Source organism: Haliaeetus leucocephalus, unplaced genomic scaffold (assembly GCF_000737465.1).
Source record: "Haliaeetus leucocephalus isolate CR32 unplaced genomic scaffold, Haliaeetus_leucocephalus-4.0 Scaffold840, whole genome shotgun sequence".
Lineage (NCBI taxonomy): Eukaryota > Metazoa > Chordata > Aves > Accipitriformes > Accipitridae > Haliaeetus > Haliaeetus leucocephalus.
The window spans coordinates 2,226,526-2,242,901 of NW_010973276.1; the positions used below are offsets into that span (position 1 = coordinate 2,226,526).

At 50.7% G+C, this 16,376-nt stretch overlaps 1 protein-coding gene across 1 annotated transcript in view; it reads right to left on the reverse strand.

The window, feature by feature from the left end:
* Window positions 1-14,491: 14,491 nt before the first annotated feature.
* RPH3A (rabphilin 3A) overlaps window positions 14,492-16,376 on the reverse strand; it is a 24,148-nt gene continuing 22,263 nt past the window's right edge. The window contains exons 18-20 of the mRNA XM_010582271.1: window positions 16,099-16,180; window positions 15,436-15,532; window positions 14,492-14,622 (exon numbers count right to left, since the gene is read on the reverse strand). Coding sequence (XP_010580573.1) covers window positions 14,492-14,622; window positions 15,436-15,532; window positions 16,099-16,180 — 310 coding nt within the window. The remainder of the gene's footprint in view (window positions 14,623-15,435; window positions 15,533-16,098; window positions 16,181-16,376) is intronic.

The following is a 16,376-nucleotide window of genomic DNA, read 5'->3' on the forward strand; positions in this document are numbered from 1 at the left end:
CAGAAACAGACCCACCAAGGAGCAGGGATGGTTTCTGTCTCCCTCCATCCCAGTCTGGCACTGGGTATTTTATTCTGGCACAAGGCTTATTCATCAGGCTCGGAAGCATCTGGCTCTGATTGATGCCGCAGGGATGGCTGGAGCTGACTGCAGAGGTTTGTGAACCCCCCACCCCTGCAGCTTCATAGGAGCATAGCAACATTTGGGGGGACAGGGGGGCAAGACAATATGGGGGACAGGAGCATCCCCCTGGCAAAGCCCCGGCCTGGGAGGAGCCCAGGGAGAGCAGGAGGAGGTGAAGGGCAGGGATGCTGCAAGGACAACCCAGGGTGGCTCGGCTCTCCATCAGCATATGAGGCACCGCAGTGACCAGGACCTGGGGACAAGGTCTATTTGCCCACCAGCTCCCTGGGTGCTCCTTGTCCTGAAACCACCTTGTGTCATCACTCATGTCACTGAGGCCACAACATCAATTGCATCTCATAGTAGGCAGCCAGGAGCAGATTTGCTGTGCCAGCACCGCATCCTGGACCATGCAACTTGGCTCCTAGGGCTTCAAAATGCAGTTTGGTTCTTCTGGGAGGAGGACGTGCCCTGGGGGTTGGGGTGGCATCAACTGGGCAGGGGAGAAGGATTCATTGTTCAGCTTTCTGGGCCCAAATGGCGGCTGCTGTTGCTGCTCTGCAGCACCAGCCTCGTTGGCATTCTCCGGCGGTGCTGCCTGCCCGGCGGGACCAGCAGCCGCTGCAGAACCTGAATTATTCAGCTCAAGCAAGGCCCATTTGCTGATGGAGCAAGCGAGGACTTGTGAGCAGGACCGAGTGCTCGGCTGTGTCGGGAAGCTGTTCCTTGGGCGAGCTCCTGCAGCAGTGCCCTGCGTCCCTCCGTCCCTGTGCCGTGCCGGGCTGGCACACATCCCGGTCCCTGGCCTCTGAGCTGGTCCGTGGCACCGGCACGATGTGGGAGAAACCCTGGCTGGATGCTGCTGTCGTGATCTCAGCAGCAATAGATCCAGGGCACCAGTGACACCTTGTATCTGTCTAAAAAATATAAATAAAAAGCTGGGGGGAAAAAAAGACATAAATAAATTGCTGTTTAAAAATGTCCCTTTCCACGCTGAGTAAAAAAGCATAAATAAGTCGCCACGTTTAAAAATACCCCTTTCCATGCTAATGCTTTAAGCACTTTTAAGAAGTCCCCACCCCCCCTACACCGGTGCAGATGTGTGCCTTCCTCCCGTTCACAAATTCATCAGCGTTTAAGGAGGTGCACATTTAGGTCATCACATTCCCAATCAGGCAAGAACTGACCTTTCATGAGCTAAAGCAGAGTGAGGGGTTTCCACCCCACCATAGGTCTTGCCCCTTGATGTTTAGAAAACCTCTGTCCTCTGCGTCTGGAAGGGGGTCTAAGAGGTCTTGTGTCTCACCCAGCCTCCAGACAAGGTGTGGGTCTGTCACCAGTGCTGCTGACAGCAGCATCACTGCCCGGTCCCAGGGTTGCAGCATCCAGGGACTGACACAAGGCCCCGTGCCTGGGTCCCCAGGGGAAGAAGCAGCAGCCACGAACCAAACCCCACACCAAGCATCTTCATCCCAACAGCCCAGACCTGCTGCTCCCCAGAGGAGAGGGACCAGTGCTGGCTCCCTGCCACTGCTGTGACATTTCAAGTGGCAACCATGAAGTTCAAGGTGGCCTTGGTGGCATCTTGGCATGTACCAGGTTGCCAAGCCCCAACACTGCTAGAGACGCTCTCAGCCATCCCCTGGGATTTATTGGGATATGCCCATGACGGATGGCACGAAAGGGCTGAAAATCAATCCAGGCATCTGCCAGTGTCCAGCCTGCGCTGCTAATTCACCCAATTGCTTAAGTGCCAGGCAAATGTCACTCTGGCCTGATGGAGCTGGAAATGCTGTAGCTGGGAAGTGCAGTTTTTGAAACCATTTTTGTCAGCCTAATGCTATTAAGGTGCCTGGGAAGGGAAGGGACAGCAGCGGCCGAGCCCGGCCCCATCTGCTGGTGGTTCCCATCAGGGCACATGAATACCCAGCACCCAGGATGTTCCCAAGTCCCTAGAGGTGGCTGGTGAGCCCTGGCTTGCCGATGAAGACAGTTCCTCTGAGCAAGGACGTGTCCCCAGGCCTTTCCCGTTGTTCCCAGGAGAAGCCCACGGCGATGCTCCTGGCTCACCTTAATTTACTCTGGAAATTGGGTGGAGAGCTCCTGGGTTTGCACTTGTGGAGGGTCCAAGTTTGTGGTTCAGCTGTTGTCACCTCTGCTGTCACCCTGGGGATGCCGTCCCCTCCCCTGGGGACAACATGCAGATGGGGAGAGCCTGCCAGGGCTGCTCCCCAAACCACAGGCGATGCCAGGCAAACTGCACCTCCAAATATCTGCCAAAACTCAGGGGGCACCAGCTGCACTTGCTGGTTTTAGTCTCCACCTTTGCAGACCTCCTGCTATCCGGACAGGGCTGAGTGAGCACAGGGAGGTCAGCGGGGAGCAGTAAAGCAAGCAGTGGTTTCTGATTTACGCCGCAAGGCTTTTTCGAACAAGCATAATAAAACCACTGTGAATTGGATGTCTCAGGGTCAAAAAAAAAAAAAAAAAGGATGGATGAAGTGGAGGAAGAGCGCTGCTCTTCAAGTGCCGGTGGCAGCCGAGGCTAAGGAGAGCTGTCAGGTTGGGGGGTGTAAGTAGGGGTGATGGTGGGGTCCTCCCTGCACTGCTGGGGCAAAGCTGGAGGCGAGCAGTGGGGAAAGCAGAGATGGTGCAAGATGGGCCATTTCAGTTCAGTCAGGGGAAGGATGAGCGTACCATACCCCCGGGGTGAATGTCCCACCCCAGGGACAGACCAGCATCCCCCCAGCTGCGACTCTCCCATGCTCTTGACTGCAGCTCATTGGCAGCAGGACAGTAATTTTTAACTCTATTTTGGCATAAGTCCTTGTCTGAATTAAATGTCAGCACAGTCCACCTCCCTCTGCACGTTGCCTTTCTCCTGAGCTCCTTGCGCAGGACGTTGACAAGTGTTTCAAGTTGATTAGGAAAAGAAAACACAGGAGATAAACTGGGATGAATAAACTTTGCAGCACCACTGCCAGTGGCTATTCCTACGGATGGGTGGCCCCAATGCACCCACTGCCCCCCACCTCCCCACGCCATCCCCATCACGGTCTACCCCAGGGACAGCAGCCAAAGCCCCATCGGCCAGTGACCGCTTCCACAAGCACAGGAAACTTTGCAGCACCCTTGTTCATTCCATGGCTGCTGCAGGACCATGAGATGCCCAGGACTGGGAAGGCGTGGGGTGGCCAACACCATCCCCCACGGCACACGGGCTCTGCGGTGCCAGCAGCGTCCCTGCAGCACCGTGAAGGTCCGCAGCCTGTTGATCAGCATCTCCCTGTGCTGCCGGCAGCACCATCAGACAGGTATGCAGATTGCCAGGGCACAAATACCTTCCCCGTGTCATTTTTCAAACGATTAAATATAAAAAGACTCAAGTGCAGCTCATATTTCAGTGTTAATGTTGCTGCCAAATATTATCATGTCGCCGCTGCTTGTAAAACAAAAGCAATCGATAACGTTATATATCCAGGAGAACCACTCTGGCACAGGATTAGCTTCATGTGCACTGAGACGAGCTACTTGTGCCTGCCGGCGCAGCACCGGAGCTTTGCTGTGCACCCCTGCACCAGGGACCTTCTGGGTTTTGTTTTCCCTTTTGCTGGGCTTTTAATTTGGCAGACAGTTAATGTGCTTTGCTTCGTGCTTCTGCTTTCTAATGAGAGCTGCACCCAGCGTGGCTGCAGCCCAGAGCAGTCCATGGGTCAAGATGATTAATGATAGGGAGCCCACTGGGTGTTTAGAAGTTTGCACATGTTTCTGCGGCCAGGAGGAAAGGTATTTCCCCAGGCAGGGAGGAGAAGCCGTCATTTGGGTGGTCCAGCCAACAGCAAGCAGAGGTGAGCCCGTGCCGGGCACTCGGGACCCATGCAAGCCTGCATCACACCCTCTTGCTGCTTTGAGCAAACACAGCCATAAAAACGGAACTGTTTTCCCATTGCATACAAAAACTGAGCTCATGTCTCTCTCTGAATTATTCACACTTGGCTCTGTTTTCGCTAATATTAAAAAGCTGCTGTTGTGGGAAACGTTGTTCCTTTTTTTCCCAGACATTGTTCCAGATGGTTCTGCTCAAGCCCTTCATCGAAGAGCAAGCTGGGGCTCAGTATTTCTGTTCCCCATGTCCGAGCAGCAAAAAAGGGAGGGGGAGAAGAAGAGGAGGGCTAAGGAAGGGAGCCTGGAGCATGGCAAGCCCTTTCTCCTTGTGCACGCAGGGCACACACACGATGGACAGCGCAGGTCCACTGCATGGGAAGCGTGTCCTGGGCCACTGCCACCTCCATCACGTGTCTTTGTCCTGACCAACATGTCTTCTCTCCTGGTTGGCATAGGGGGGAGGTGAGGACCAGCTCTGGGTACACCAGAACTCCACAGCACTGGCCAACACAGCAGGTCCGGTGAGCAAGAGCATCGCCCTGCAACCTCAGCCTTGCAAAACCTGCCCTCCAGGCCAGCCTTAAAAGGAAGATGGATCCAGGTCTTGTCACGCAAAATGGGGTGGGAAGCAGGAATAAAGTCCCCAAATCCTGGAATCATTTCAAGCCTGTCTACAGGCCAAGCCTGGAGTGAAATCCTGGTCTTTGGGAAGACAGCAAGGCCAAGAGTCCCTTCCCTTGGGAAGGGAAGACACAAGCTGGGGGTCCCAGCTTCTCCCCACCCTGAGAGGACAGGACCCCCCTCCTGAGATGAGCCCCTGCTCCCTGCGCTGCCCATGCTTTGCTGAGCATCCCCCACTCCCATGTCACTCAGCGTAGTATCTCCACCAAGAAGTGATGTATTTGGGGAGCAGAACCTTTGCAGCAGGGTGGCAGGATGTTTCCCAATAGCTCATGAGGAAAGGATTACTTTGGGGTAACCCTGAGCCTCCTGCCCGGGATGCAGCATCTCATGCATTAAAACTGCTGCAAGTATGGATATGGGTGGAAAAAAGGCTGGTGGTCCAGGACTTGCTAGAAACTGCTGCATGGAGCAGGCTGGATTCAGGGGCCTCAGGTCTAAGTACTATATATACAATATATATAGCATGTTTTGATCTACTTTCCTCTGGACTGGCAGAATAGCTTTCACTTAGGCAGGTTTTCCAGTCTAGTTTTTCTGCTCAGCTGCCTCAAAAGGCTTATTTCTCTGAAAACTTTCCAGCTACTCCATCACAGCAAGTCTGCAAGGCCAGGCCATTAAATACACACACGGAGAGCAGAACACAGCTGGGGATGAAAGCAATGCCTGCGCATGAACTCCAGCAAGGTGAGGGCAGAGCTGGGCTTTCATTAACACCCTGTCCTTGGGGACGGGCAAAGCTTTGGAGATAAGGCACATAGCCGAGATATGCTGAATTCAGCCCCTGGAGATCCCACCTGCCTTTCACAACTGAGTAGGAGTCATGCATATCTGAATAATTTGGATTTTAAAAGGAAAATACTCTTTGTTAGCAGGCTGAATAAACCCCTGATTTGCTGTGGCTCTTGAGATCTTGGCTGTACCACTCAGGGTTTCCATGGCAAGGCTCTTATCAGGTAGATAACAATCAGCTATTCAGCTCTGCCTATCTGGCCCTTAATTAATAATGCTGACCCTCAGTCTGGGAACAAAGAGGAGGGATAGAGACACCCATGAATTTCTTAGGCTCCTTCTCTCTCAAATTCAGCCCATCCTGGTTACAAACACCCTGAATGCTTCTCCTCAATGGCAATTCCCTTTGACCAAACAGTAAATCTTTTTTTTTTTTTTCTTTTGCTTTTCATGTGCCAGCGCTTTTATTTTCCGGTTTTGACCTGCTCAAGATGAGTCTTTTTTGCTTTGACAGTTTTTGGAAGGAGCTAGTTTGTTAAGATTTTTTTCACAGCTGCCAGAAAACCTGAGAAATCAGTTATCTCTGCAACCCTAATGGATTCAGAGAACCTGCTCCGCTCTCTAAAAGCAGATAACTTCAGTTTCCATCTTGACTCCAGCTACTTAATTCAGGTCCGAAGGCAGACACCAGGGTCCCACCGTCTGACCTGCCCAGGGCAGCACAGCAGCCTGCCCACTCCCTGCCTGGCTGCTGCTGGAGGGGAGGGCAGCACCGTGGGCAGCCAGCTCTGCCCATGACCTTACGTCATTGATTCATTGCCTAACATCCCCAAAACATACCCAAAAGGTGCCCTCTGCATGCTACCTATGTTGTGGCGTGAGGATGTAAAAATGGGTTTGCATGACTCTCCATAGCAGTGACACCTTGGCAAAGCCTCCATGACATCCCGCTGCTTCTCGGCTCCCATCACCTTTCCTGCTGGGCTCACATTCTGCAATAAACTGTTCCCAGCTAATATTAACGCCACCTGGATTACAATAAAATACAATTTTCCACCTCTGACTCAGTGCAGCAGCATGATGCAAGGGGCTGTATCAGCACAGCAGGGACCAGCGGGTGGGGGTGAGCCCCTTCCCACCCCTATGGGGACCGTGGGCTGCTCCAGTGCCACAGCATCAATTTTAGTCTTGCAAAAGGTGCTCAGTCAGAATTTTCCCTTCTTTGCTTGCTTGCTTTCCGCCAAGCCATGCCTACTTGCAGCTGTATGTTTTAACCCAAATCTGGTCCCAGTTTTGAGGTTTTTTTAATCTGAGCTGTCATATAATTTAATCTGGACCGATTAGATTAATGAAGGCATCACCAAGGCAAAGACAGAGTGAGGACAGCCCACCTCAACCATTGCAGACAGATGTTTTTAGGAAATACGAGCTGCAAGCAGTTGTCTCATTTCCAGCATCACTGCAGGGGCTGTTACAGCCTGGTACAGGTACCCAGCACCCCCCCCTCCAATGCCTGACTGTCACACCGGGCTGCATCCCACCTGGAGGAGATCCATCCCAAACACCCGCGTGAGCACACACCAAACACTGCTCATTGGAAATGCAGTCCCCAGGGGAAAGCTGTGGCTCCCAGTAGCTGAGATGAGCTCGGTGTGACAACCAAGCTTTGATCAAATAGCGCTGGTTGGAAAACTGCAAAGCCATTGACCTGAAGCCATGGGACAGCAGGAGTGCAGTGAAGAAGATCAGACCTGTGTGTTTCTAATGAAATACCACTTTCCCCTCTCAACTGGATGCCGTTGGCCAGTGTGGGCAGACAGGCAGGGTGTGCAATTAGCAGGTACACAATTTGATTACGGTTGAGCCTGGCATCAATCCAGTTTCCATGTGCTGGGGGTGGTGTGGGTGCCATGTCAGACTACCCCATCCCAGACTAGCAGAAATACCGCAACATTTAGTGCATTCGTTGTTCTGACGCTGTCAGCTGGAGACAGGTACGCTTTCTGGGGCCTCTGCCTATATAAGAAAATCAGCATTATGCCCAGTTAATATTCAAGCTGTGATTAATCAAAATACTCCACTCCTTGTTCCAATTATGCTCACTGTTTGCCTGTACATCCGCTGTTAGTTTTGTTTAAGTGCAAGCAGAGTCTATTGGAATTGGGGATTTATGGTAGCTGCCAACCACTCCGCTCTCCAACGTCGATAAGTTATATTCCTATTATGCAGTACATAATAAAAAAGGCTGATATTTATTCTTTGGATTCTTCTTTCCCAAGAAAGTCGCTGAAACTCACACAACCACTAAAATGTGGCTCCGTATTTCACAGGCAATGTCATCGCAGCCACTGACACAGCAGGGATGTGGGGATGGCTCCATAAGGTGGTTAGGAGGAGGTGACCATCACCCGGGCGTCTTCGCTGGCCTCTCTGGCTAGGGACCCAATGCCACTCTGCAGAAATGAGACAACCCAAAACCTCAGTTTCCCCCAGGGAAAGGCTTTGTGGACTCTCCAGACCCCACCGCAGACTGTCTTCAGCCCCATAGCCACCCTTACATGGCTCTGCAGTGGGCCAGTAGCCCACAGGCGATGCTAGCCCCAGCTCTGTGCATCTGAGTGAAAGAATAACAGTTTATTTTTAGGCTGAGCACCGACAGATGAAAGCCATTGATCTGAGCTCATAATTACATCGTTATCTGTGCCCTACGAGATAAAGAGATTTCTAGCTGCAGGCTTTTTGAAAAGCTGGGCTTCAAAGCGGATAGAAAAGGGATTTATTTAGTTGAGCTTCTCTATTTTTTAAGTTAAATGTTAAATAGTAAAAGTTTGCTTGTATTTATTTTCTTTTTTTCCCCGAAGATGGAAAGCCATGGAAGGTTTCTCTTCTGCTCAGTGCAGCAAGAGAGCCTCAGTGCCCTCCTGATGCCCCGGGATCACATCAGACATGTTATGAGAACTCCATAACATGTTCTTTTTATGAATTATACCCCAAGGAGATAGTTTAGAAGAGAGCACTATAGGATGCTGGCATGAATTGGGTCACTGAGTGCAGCCATGACCTTCTGGAGCAACGTGCATCTTGGAGAGCAGCTGTTTGGCCACATTTTGTATGTCCCGCTCCAGGAGCGGGGCAAGAGCCCAACTCTTCATCAACATCTTCAGCCCAGTGCTCATTCAGTGGGAGAGGTCTGCTCCACTCACTGGTCCTGTAGCTTTTCCTCTCTGATTGTACTGGCCACTCTCCAAGACCAGCAAGGGACCTGCTTCCATGTCAATGGGTGCCTGATGTCACCCATGTTTTACAGCCCTCTCAATGAAGAGCAAATCTGTATTGATTTCAGAACAACTAGAGCTGTAAATTACTGGTCATGACTGGCTTGGTCAGTACTGAGATAAGAATCTATTGATTGCACCGAAGGTCTAAATCTAATTAGCATGGGAGGAAACTGGTTGGAACAGCAGAACGATTCAGATGTTCTGAGATGTAATTAAAACTGTAAAGCTACCTACAAAAGCAGAACATGCAAATAATGGTCCTGATCAAGCGCAATTTGCAATCCAAGGCCTTCCTTTTCAGAAAGACTGAGAAGAAAATAGGAGCAGAAATATCAATCAGGGGAACAAAAGACCCTCTCTTATCCGCATGGGTTCGCTCAAAATGCCTCTTTCTCTCTTTTGAAGCACTTTCCATTCAGGACTTCACAGCCAACCACAGCTGGCGCTGCCTCGCCTGCAATTAATCAAGACTTCATCTTAATCACAGGGGGCATTGAGTATGCTCACTCTGGTGCTTGACTGGAGCTGGGTGGCCAATCTGTTGGGACCTCTTGGCTGGGCCCCCTCTGCTGGGCCCCCACTGCTGCCCACTTGCCACACCAACACCGGGCAGCAGCAGAGAGGAAAAATCAGTGGGACGCTCTCATGCTGAAAAACACTAATAAAAGGAAGTTAAAGCTCAATTTTAAGGCTGCTAGACGTCTCTGAGAACTATTTTTTCAGAGGACAAAGACCTAACTATTTCCTGCCATGAAAGGTTTGGAAGAGAACAAGCTTTAGCAGCAGAAAAAGGGGGATGAATTTGCCCCGCTGTTCTCAGCACACCTGGTAATTACGGGGATGGTGGGTTGCTCTTTCTTCCACTCACCCCACCTAAAATACTACCACTGAGAGCAAGCATGTATACAGCTCCACCCTTTCTGGAAAATGACCCATTTTCTCTGCTCAAACGTCTTGGCATCCAGCACGACATGACCAAAGAGCTTCTTCGTGCTCATTGTCCTCACAAGCCATCCCTCTCCTTGTCCTCTGGAGCCAACGCATCCTGCAGCTCACCAGGAGTGAGCCTGATTTTTCCCTTTTTCCTTGGAGTTTGCCCCCAAAGAGGAGATCACCTCAGAGAGTTCAGTCACTGCTGTGTATGTTTAACCTCTGTTTGTTTTCCTGCCGCGGTGCGTGAGAATATAACCCTGACTGGTGGGACGGCTCAGGGTCCTCATTAAGAGCAGTACATACAGACAGCACTACATGACGGTTTCAAATATCTTGGAGATTTTCAATACCAGTCATTGCTGCTGGCTCTTACACAAACTCCCTGATGACAACAAAGCGGTATCTAACTTGCCATTTTGACCTTTTTGCTCCAAGATGAGTCCAGCTGACCACCAGTGAGTGGTTCTGGGGAAGGTAGTCCCTGGTCTCTCCTGGGCAATTATTCCCAAGCCAACTGCAAGGTACTGTGATGGCATCTCATCAGCGGAGACACCTCAGGAGGCTTTAACTGCCCTCTCTTGAAGAACTGCCACTGGTCTGGCCTGAGGGAAACCATGGGTTAAACCTGTGGTGCGTGGGAGCAGCCATGGGGATGGGGCAGCTTCACACACACCCCCCCCAAGGCCATCATCTATCGAGGCTCAGCAACAGCTTGCACGAAAACTACATTTTGGGGGGGCCACCACCACAATGGGTGCTGCTGAAGTGGTGAGGTGTCCCACCACCAAGATGGGTGATACTGAGGGGATCCCACCACCAGGATGGGTGACACTGAGGGGATCCCACCACCAGGATGGGTGATACTGAGGGGATCCCACCCCCAGGACGGAGGGTGCTGAGGGGACACCAGGCCTGCTGGTGGGCAGCCTTCTGGCACCTCCTGCCCGTCCTTCCCGTGCCATACTTGGAGCATCACTGACATCTGCTGCTGTCTCTGGGCATCGGCGCTGGACCGGCTCCATCGGCTCCACGGCTCAGCTCCGTCCCCACGGGCCCTTTCTGGGTACACGCGGGGGGGGGGCGGAGAGGCGAGGCCACCCCACAACCCGTGTCCCTCTGCCCAGGGCTGGGGCACAGCTCCCACAGACCCACCACCCGCTGCCATCCCAGGGGCTCCCCCCATCCCAGCGTGCCCTTCCCTGGGGCCTGCACTTGATGGTATGCTGGAAATTGAGCCTAAAAATGCCAAAATTTTAAAAAAAAAAAAAAGGAGAATAATTTGGCTTGGGTGATGCAGCAGCTGGAGGTGGTGTTTTCCCGCAGCAGTGCAACAAGGAGCTGCAGCTACAGGGGGGAATGGCTCCTTCTCCCCCAACCTGGGGAAAAGGGCTGGGGCATGAAGAAGGGCACCAGGAGGGTCATTTCTCATGGGCTGGGTTTGCTTTTCAAGGGGATACACAGAAGCACCAGAGCAAAGCAGCAACCACCTCCGCATGTGCTACAGTCTTCCCCAGCGGCGTGCGCCCATTGTGTTTGCACTCGGCAAGGCATGAAGTGAGGGGAACCCCATGGATGTCTTGCCTGTGCATGAAGGATTTTAACCCAGACTGTTCCCCAATACTCATGTCATCCCCATTACCCCCAGAGGTGCACAAGAGCCAAGCCAAGCTCTGCAGAGCTGGGACCTCTCCCCACAGGGAAGGGGCTGCAGGCTACCATCCCAAATTCCTCAACACCTTGCACCCAGCATAATCTTCCAGCACCCCCAAGCCACCACAAATTCCCACAACCAGGACAACTGCCCACACCAGGGTTCATATTCCCACAGGGAATGAAAGAAGCCAAAAACCATCATGTTTTGTTTTGTTGGTTTTTTTTCTTTTCCAATAGTCTCACTTTATTAGATACCACATCAAGAGAGGATGTTGTGCTGCATGCAGCGGAAGACTGGAGTATTTCTAGTTCCTGTGTAACATTTTCTTTTTCTCTTAATAGTTGTAAACTGATATTTTGCTGTAAAATCACTGCATGCAAGTTTGAATGCAAACAGCAGTAGAAGAGGCTTTTTTTTTTTTTTTCCACCATTCCCAATCCATATGTGCATGCTTTATTTACAACAAAAAGAAGTCATTCAGGGCAGAAATTACCATCAGAAAAACTGAGAAGAGGGTGGCAAACAGAGACAGGACTGTGGTTTGCACAATAGCAAAAGGGAGATAGGCAAGTAGCACTTTATTTTTATGGGTGCAAAGAGATTATTTGAGTATCATTTGTCTGAAGGGAAAGCAGGCTGAGCAGAGAATGTCAATAGAGGACATGGGTAAAGGCAACTGTAATTTAATTGTTCTGCACACACAAAGGAGGCTGGACTGCTACAGGTCTGGAATAAATTAAGGAATTGCTCAGATTTTTTTTTTTTTTCTCTTTAACGTAATTTCATACCCAGACACATACTTCCCCAGCACAGCTCAGAAGTACACTGTGCCCATCTACTGCTCTGAGAGGTATAGGCAAGGGCCGTGCAAAGGTTTTGGGCAGGTCCATCACTCCGGAAGGGATGACGGCAGCATCCTAGAGCCGAACCACCTCTGCCCCGAGCAGCAAGTTTTCAGTCATGGTTGCACAGGGCAGCATGGGACACAGAGGGAAACAATCCAAAAGAACCAGGTCGCTTCAATCTAGGTCTTCTGTACAGCCTGCACCGAGGGCAGCATGGCTCAGGGCCTCCAGGACGTTGCACTTACTGGTGCAGAGTCAAGAACTTCATGGAAGGGAGAGGAAAGCCATTTTCAGAGTGCCCTCTCTCCCATTGCACTCTTCTGTGCATCATGCCCCGAGCAGCTCCCATCTCAGTGGCCATGCCACTGGACAGAGGCTGGGGTGATGGAAGACCTACCCCAGCTCTGGCTGAACGGCACAGAGGATGCCCATGCTGGTTTAGGTTTGCTTTCCCCATCTGTGGTCCAAGGGTGTCTCCTGGTGGAGAACTGGCTACAAGGAGCTGGCAGCACCCAGCCAGGGCTGGGGTGGGGGGGGGGGAAGCAGACCTCTTTCAACATGCAAGCCCTGAGCTGGGGAAGGTCTGCTCCACACCAGCAGCATCGCTCGGCATGCACAGAGGTTAGCATCACACAGCCCCCACCAGCTGCAGAAGTCACAGCCCTGCAGAGATGCTCGTTGCAAGTCAGCACTCAGAGCAAATTCTGCTGGGGGAAGGTTGGGGAAATAAATAAATAAATAAATAATCAAGAACAGGAAAATAACTCATCCAATTCAAAAGAAACAGCTCTGCGGTACAGCTGAATTGAGAACACGCCACAAGACAGCACGCCAGCAGACTACGGCAGTGGGTTGCAAGGGAAGTCATGGGACGACAGCGTGAACCAAAGGGGCTGGGGTTCAGGTTTCATACAACATGCGCAGTGTGTAGCTGACTGATAATATATTCCAGTAGTGCTTAGTGTGCTGCTATCGACATTGCTATGCTTGAGGTTGTCCAGAGACAGAAAACGGGACCAAACCCGATCAGCATCAGTCTGAGAGCATCTTGACTCTCCTGCTATTGAGGACAAATCAAACACCTCCAGACAATCATTAAAGCTCAGGTTGAAAACAGTGGTTCTTGTGCAGATTCAAAAAAAAAAAAAAAAAAAAAACCAAAAAAACACCCAACAAAAAAAAAAAAAACCCACAAACACCAAAAAAGCCACCAAACCCAAAGTTTGGAAGACCTCTAACTGTTCCAGCTAATCTCAGTATTTGTGGTATTTTAAAGCAATAATCCTTGCACACATCAGCTAGTTGGTGGGAAGTATCTTCTCCCACAGCTTCCCTCCTGCATGTGGCACGGCAAACAGTTGGCAACAGAAAGGATAGTCTGAGGAAGGCCCAGGGACTGCCCTTGGGGTTCAGCTAGTCACTACTACACAGGTAGGACGGGAAGAGGAGGTAGTCACAAGCTTGAAACACGGGTGTGCTCCTACAGCAACGGAGCATGTGAGTTCCTCAGGTAAAAGAAACCGCACGCGGAGGCTGGAAACAAACACAAACCAACCCAAATCTCTGTTTCCCTGTGAGCACAGAGTGGCTCCTTATTTCTGGTTATTGTTACTGTTTTACTGGTGGATCTTCTCAGCAAAGGATGTACCACAATATTACTCAAGTGTACCAAATCAGAACTAAAGCTCAAGCAGGACTCGCAGGATTACATCAGTGACACAGGCTTTAGCCTAATCACAACACAAATACCAGGCTACAGTTACGACCCACACCAAAGCCAAACAGCTTTTTCATTATTGCAACTGAGGTATCAATATCACACAAGCGGAACAGGCCGATGCTCCGACACCAGCACTCAGCCCCCCACCACCACACCGGAGGAGAGCACGGCTGGCCTGGTGGCCACACATCCCACTGAGAGATAATGGAGCCACGAGCTGGTGGCGATGGGACGAGGCACGCGAGCGGAGGTTGGAGGAACACAGAGCATCACACACACAACAGGAACGCAATCACGGCGTGCGTGAGACTAGTGAGAAAGAGGAACAGTCAGAGGGTAACTATTGCTTGACAAAATTACACACCAGGATACCTCAATGACACACCCTGCACCACCACCACCCACCCCCAAAAAAAAAAAGAAAAAAAAAAAAAGGAGGGAATATAAAAGATCTGGGTTAGTTTTCAGGTGGAACTGAGGACAGGGCACAGAGGATGCTTGGAGGAGGCAGAAGAGTGTTGTTGCCCTGGGACCAGAGGCGTGTAGCAAGGCATGACTGTGCTGGAAGACGGACATCAGAGATCTACAGGGGGCTTGGCAGAGGATGGGCCATTTGGGGAAGTTTGGGCAGCGGCTCCCTTTAATCACTGGCAACATGATTCTCATTTTGGAGGGTGTGCCAGCGTTCAATCTTCTTGTCCTTGTTCTTCAAACACTCATACCAGTGTTTCAAGCGCTCCCCCTTAGCCGTAATGCCAAGCTGACAGCCTCCTGGAAGAAAGGAAGGAGAAAAGACATCATATTCAGAGATGATGCTGATGTTCCAGTAAATCACTTCCATGGGGACGGAGCCCATGTTTGCAGCATTTCGTTCCACCTTCTGGATTTCAAATCTCATGGAAACAACTAGAGATGCTCTGCCTGCGCAGAAGACCCCGTGGGATGCTGGAGATGGGGCAGTACATTGGACATTGAGGTGCTGGAGCGTGTCCAGAGAAGGGCACCAAGTTGGTGAGGGGCCTGCAGCACAAGTCTTATGAGGAGCGGCTGAGGGAACTGGGACTGATTAGTCTGGAGAAAAGGAGGCTGAGGGGAGAGACCTTATCGCTCTCTACAACTACCTGAAAGGGGGTTGTAGTGAGGTGGGTGCTGGCCTCTTCTGTCAGGTGGCTGGAGATAAGACGAGAGGAAATGTCCTCAAATTGCGGCAAGGGAGGTTTAGGTTGGATATTAGGAAAAATTTCATTACTGAGAGGGTTGTCAGACATTGGAATAGGCTGCCCAGGGAAGTGGTGGAGTGACCATCCCTGGAGATATTCAAAAAGCACATAGACGAGGCACTCCAGAACATGGTTTAGTGGGCATGGATGATGGTTGGACTTGATGATCTTGAAGGTCTTTTCCAACCTAAATGATCCTATGATCCTATGTGTTGTATCTGATGGCCTGATACAAGTGCCCAACCAACCTGCATGGTCCCACCTCAAAGCTCAGCCCTCAGATGACCTATGCATCCCTCCTGTACAGCGAGCAGTATATCAGGCTTCAAAACTGCACCCCAGAGCACAGAGACTTGCAGCTCACCAATGTAATCATTTGATTTTCCAATGTCGTAATCCCAGACAGAAATGTCCAGTGACTTCTTGGCCAGATCGCTGTGTTTTATATCATAGAAGAACTCCTGCAGAAGGGAAGGAGAACAGCCACGTCACCCCAAGCATCCCAGGAAAACAGACCCAGAAAACTGCAGTTAAAGGAATTGCAAGTGATCTCTCTGTACAGACTGAATTCAAAATCCAGTGAGAGAGTATTTAGAATACACTAATGAAGAGCAAATGTTCCTTCCCTGTGGCATCTCTCCTCCCAAGATCACAACATGCCGCACAAACCCAGAAGCTGAGCTCACCCTGCATATCTAAGTGAGCACTTTGCAGGTGTCCCATCAAAGCAGCACCAGCCACAGGATCCCCAGGGATGCTTGTCCCACCCACACCCCCAGCCAGGGTGACACAGAATCGGCAGCGCTGGCAGCAGGGAGGTTTCAGTGTACCGGTGCTGCCCAGCACTGAACTGGTGAGATCTCCAGTGGCAAAGTCCTTCCTAAAATACTCCCGGGTGCAGAAGGGGGAAAGGAGCCCAAGCGAGGAACAAAACCTCGGTAAGCTTGTTTTCTACTTCCTCTGCACAACATAGTAATTAGCTAAGTTGATTTAATAATATAAAAAAAAAAATCACATCTGTCTTTACCTCATTAAACTCAGGATTCAACGTCTTCTTCTTAATCTGTGTCTTGTGCTTGGCCTTTTTTCCCATGTCAGGTTTCAGCCAACTGGGGGCAACAGAAAACAGTTCAAAACTCAAGTGCAAGAACAGTGTGAGCTCATAAGCTAAAAAAGTGAGGTTTGGGGCTAGAAAAAAAAGCAGCTGAAGATATTTATTTAAGGCAAAGAAATAGGTCTCCCTTCCCACCTTCTAAAATTATCTAAAATAAATGTAAGATGAGTAAAATCACAATTACTCTTCCA